Consider the following 4,090-nt stretch of genomic DNA (forward strand, 5'->3'; position numbering starts at 1 on the left):
TTATTGATTTCGATAGTATACATACCAGAAGTAGAACCAAACACTTTGGCTTTTCCTTTTCTTACCTCTTGAAGGTATTTTGGGCAACTTCTCTTCCAATGCCTCTTTTGGCCACAGTAAAAGTAAACGACCTCTTTCGGATCACTTACACTTGAGAATTCATGGTTATCTTTTCTCTTTCACCCACTAGACTCTACAATTTGGGCTTTCCCTTTCCACTTGGGTTAGGTGACGATTTTCCTTTTCTTTCCCTCGCCTTGATGAATGACCATGACTAGAGCACTTGCAACACTAGGAGTATGAGATTTCTTCATTCTTGTCTCATATGTTTGTAATAAGTTATAAAGTTGCACCAATGTTGTTTATGTAATGTTCAAATGATAAGTCAAACTGAACTAATCACAACAACTTGGTAAAGAGTTCAGAACCATATCAATGGCTAACTCCTGGTCAAAATTAACATTCAGCTTCTCCAATCTGTCCATGTGTCTCTGCACTTTCTACACGTTAGCTTACACAAATTCTCATTCTTTAAGATTGCACACCATTAGAGCTTTGATGATCTCATTGAGTAGCTTTCTTGTGAAGCATTTCACTAAGAGTTTTTTCATTTCATATGACCAATAGTCCTCATAGGACGTTAGAAATTTGGGGCACTAGTAACGATCATGAGGCAAGCAACTTTTGTGGCATCGTCAATGTGTTTATTTTAAGAACATACTCTTTGTTCTCATACCGAAAAAGTTATCTTCAACTTCTGCATCTAGTCCATGTAGTTTGGACTAGTGAGCTTTTCCTTAAACAAAATTGAAAAGAGAGTGAAGTTAGATCTTGGAGGGTTGGGGGAGGAGGAAGATCACCATTTCTAGACATCTATTTTATTAGAGGAAGTTTTAGTTATTTGATTAATCGTTAATACTTTAATCAAAGTTAATATCTAAGGCTAGGATCCATATTTTTAATTCGAACTTTGAAGAGGGTTTCCATAATCACATTGTGAATTTATTTTAGGTGTGTAAGGCTTTTACAACATTCCTTTGACTCTTGTTGATCTCCCATGATCTTCACTGTTCTCCACGGAGTAGGCATCTTTACACGCTAATGATATATTGATGGAACCGATTTCATCTCGTGGATCCACGGTCTACCTAATATCACATTATAAGAAGATAAGGTGTCAATAACACAAAAATTTTGTATAGAGTTTACACCCTCTATGTATATTGGTAGCTTTATCTCCCTAATGGTGTGTTTCGTTTCTCTGCTAAATCCTATGAAGATTGAGGAGTTTTTGATTATATCTGATTCCGGGATGTTCATCCTCTTTTGTGCATCCAAGAGTATGATGTTGACCAAGGATCCTCCGTCAAAAAGGATCCTTCTGACGAAGTGGTTGGCAATGTATAGTGTTATCATGAGTCCGTCATGGTGATAATCCTGGATCTCTTCCCTGTCCGTCTTTTCAAATGTGATTTCCTTTTCATTGCTAACCGAGGTATTCTTCTGTGGTTTATCCTCCTTTTCTGTTTTAGAGACCTTTGCATGTCTTTTAGCCTGAGAATAAGAAGTACCACAAATGTTAGATCCGCCTGAGATAATGTTAATTATCTTGGCGTTCGGGGGTGGAGATCTTGGTTTCTCCGGGATCTTGTGACCATCCTGGTTGTTCTTGTTGGGCTTTTCTTTCTTTCTTCCAAGGATCTCTTTAAGATGCCCTTTTCTAAGAAGGTAGCTGATCTCCTTTCTTAGGGCTATGCAATCCTCCGTCATGCGACTGAAATCTTTGTGGTAAGCACACCATTTGGACTTGTCTTTCCAACTAGTGGACTTTTTATCCTTCTCTGTCCAACTTGCTTTGTCTCCGAGATCCTGCATAGCATGGACTAAACATGAAACTTCCACATAAAAACAATAGTCAGTGATCTTAGGAGGTTCCTTTTCCTCTCCTTCATCTTCGAGGGCATTAACCCTATGATGATCTGGTTTGGAATAGGACTTCTATTTGTAGGATCTTGGAGCCAAGGATTTGCCTTCCTATTGGGATTATCGTATTGACTTGAAGGTTTTCTCCTCTTTTGGACTTCTTTATCCTCTTCAATCCTTATGAACCTCAATGCTTGACACCCAACTTCGTCAATCTCTGTCATGGGGGTCATCAAGATATCTTCATAGAAGGGTGAATCCTTCCTTAGACCCATCTTGAAGGCCTCCACAGTAGTCGCCATGTTAATGTTGGGGATGCTCAGAGCTTCCCTTCTAAACTATTAACAAAATCCCTAAGTCATTCCTTAGGATCCTGAACCACCCGATAGATATCACTAGTGATCTTCTCGAAGGTTTTGCTACAAGAAAATTGGTTATTGAAAATATTGACTAAATGTGCAAATGACGTAACAGAATAGGGGGAATGTTTAGCAGCCATTTAAGAGTTGATCCCGTGAGGGTTGAACCAAAGCCTTTGCATATGAAAGCTTCCTTCAAGTGCACTGGGATGGGAATGATCTCCATCCTTTCTCGGTATTGTGGTACGTGCTCTTTTGGATCCGTAGTTCCATCGTAAGGCTTCATGCTAGGAGTCTAGAAGTGCTTAGGAACTTCGATATCGGCTATCGTAGGAGCAAATCTCGAGATCTTGTGACCATTTGGAGATGCTTCTAGTATGGGTTGAACTAACCCGGGTACGCTTGAGATCATTTGTCTCAACTGCTGAAGTTCCCTAGCCATGTTTGGACTTATTCTTGCACCAACATTCATAGAATTAGTATTGATAGTATTGTTGTTTAAGAAGTCACAAGAATCAAGGTTTCTAAGAGTATTGAAAGGCTCATAGAGGTCATTGATCATAGATGCTCAATTGTTCATAGTCGTCCCCTATGGTGATGCAGCGGTAGCAGGAGTTTTGTTCCCCTGTTGATTTCTTGAGGATTCTACATTGTTGAAGTTCAGTATCCTTGGTTGTACAACTGTGGGCATCATTTCGTGGGATCTGAAATTATACCTTCATCCTCTCCACTTCTCTAAGTTGTGCTCTATTGTTGTCTTGTTGCCGAGTCGTCTGTTGCATCATTTTCCTCATCATAGAGAAGAATTCAACAGTAGTGATCAGAGCAGTCAGATCCTGGAGTCCTGAAGATCCCAAACTTCCTTGGTTAGTGACCGGAGGGGTGTTTCTCTTGGAAGTATCAGGTGCTTTCCTCCAACCACGGGGTCCACTCGGAAGAGGTGGTAGGTTTTTGGTTGGAATGGAAGGAGCGGAGGATGAAGAAAGGATCGGTTGTGTAGACATGATCTTTCAAGGATTTTGAACACCACTGCCCCACGGTGGGCGCCAAATTATTACAGAAGTATAAATCAAACAAATTGAATGAGAGGCTGTGATGTCCGAATTGTGCAATAAAGAAAGGTAAAGAGAATGACACGATTGTTTACAAAGAAAGCCTTTGATCCTTGCTAGGATCTTTGACACAAAACCTTGGGAGGTAATAATGATTACCTGCCTTGATGATTTTATTAATATAAAATGATGATTACAGAGAGATTTCAATAAGAACAAGTGAAAATTCCGTAAAGTAAGCTAAGAGTAGGTAGAGTGTGTCGTGTGTGAGATACATGTGTCAATTTGTAGTCTAAACTAGCTGACAAGATGTCTGATATTCTCAGGATCCTCTATGACCAACTTTGTGAACGTTGTTTGAGTTGGTATTTCGGGTCTTTAGCATAGTTGAGATGACTCTCTGTTGAAAATAAATCTTCCCTTGTCTATTTCTCCACATATGTTAATTAATAACGAAATATAACAGTTATAAATGTTAGTAAATAATAATAATGGTAATAGTCAGGATCCTAAGATAGTTGAGGATCCTGAATATCTGATGAGGTTTGAGGATCCTGAATGCTTTGAGGATCCTGGCCCTAATAATAAACTAAAACCATAAGAAAAAGGCATAGTAAGTTCCTCAAAATACTAGATACCATACATATCATATAATGGGCCCCGCCCAAATGAGATACAGGCCCTACCTACACTCGCATAACGGGCCGCGCCCAGTGAGATACGGGCACCGTCCACAATCAAATAACGGGCCCCACC

General features: G+C 39.7%; 1 protein-coding gene across 1 annotated transcript; it reads right to left on the reverse strand.

Annotated features, from left to right (window-relative positions):
* Positions 1-1,024: 1,024 nt before the first annotated feature.
* Positions 1,025-2,225, reverse strand: LOC145059804 (uncharacterized). The gene is made up of 3 exons (XM_079007587.1): positions 2,031-2,225; positions 1,210-1,869; positions 1,025-1,144 (listed from the first exon to the last, which is right to left on the reverse strand). The coding sequence occupies exons 1-3, from the start codon at positions 2,223-2,225 to the stop codon at positions 1,025-1,027; spliced, it is 975 nt and encodes a 324-aa protein (XP_078863713.1).
* Between the last annotated feature and the right edge of the window lie 1,865 nt (positions 2,226-4,090).

This window comes from Lactuca serriola, chromosome 6 (assembly GCF_051521515.1).
Source record: "Lactuca serriola cultivar US96UC23 chromosome 6, Lser_US96UC23_V15, whole genome shotgun sequence".
Lineage (NCBI taxonomy): Eukaryota > Viridiplantae > Streptophyta > Magnoliopsida > Asterales > Asteraceae > Lactuca > Lactuca serriola.

What these genes read in the sequence shown, in the direction of transcription:
- LOC145059804 (XM_079007587.1), bottom strand. Translation starts at nt 2,225, where the DNA reads ATGGCGACTACTGTGGAGGCCTTCAAGATGGGTCTAAGGAAGGATTCA. An exon ending in ACGATAATCCCAATAGGAAG is followed by an intron (nt 1,870 to 2,030) that starts GCAAATCCTTGG and finishes CATGCTATGCAG; the next exon opens with GATCTCGGAGACAAAGCAAG. An exon ending in TACCAATATACATAGAGGGT is followed by an intron (nt 1,145 to 1,209) that starts GTAAACTCTATA and finishes GATATTAGGTAG; the next exon opens with ACCGTGGATCCACGAGATGA.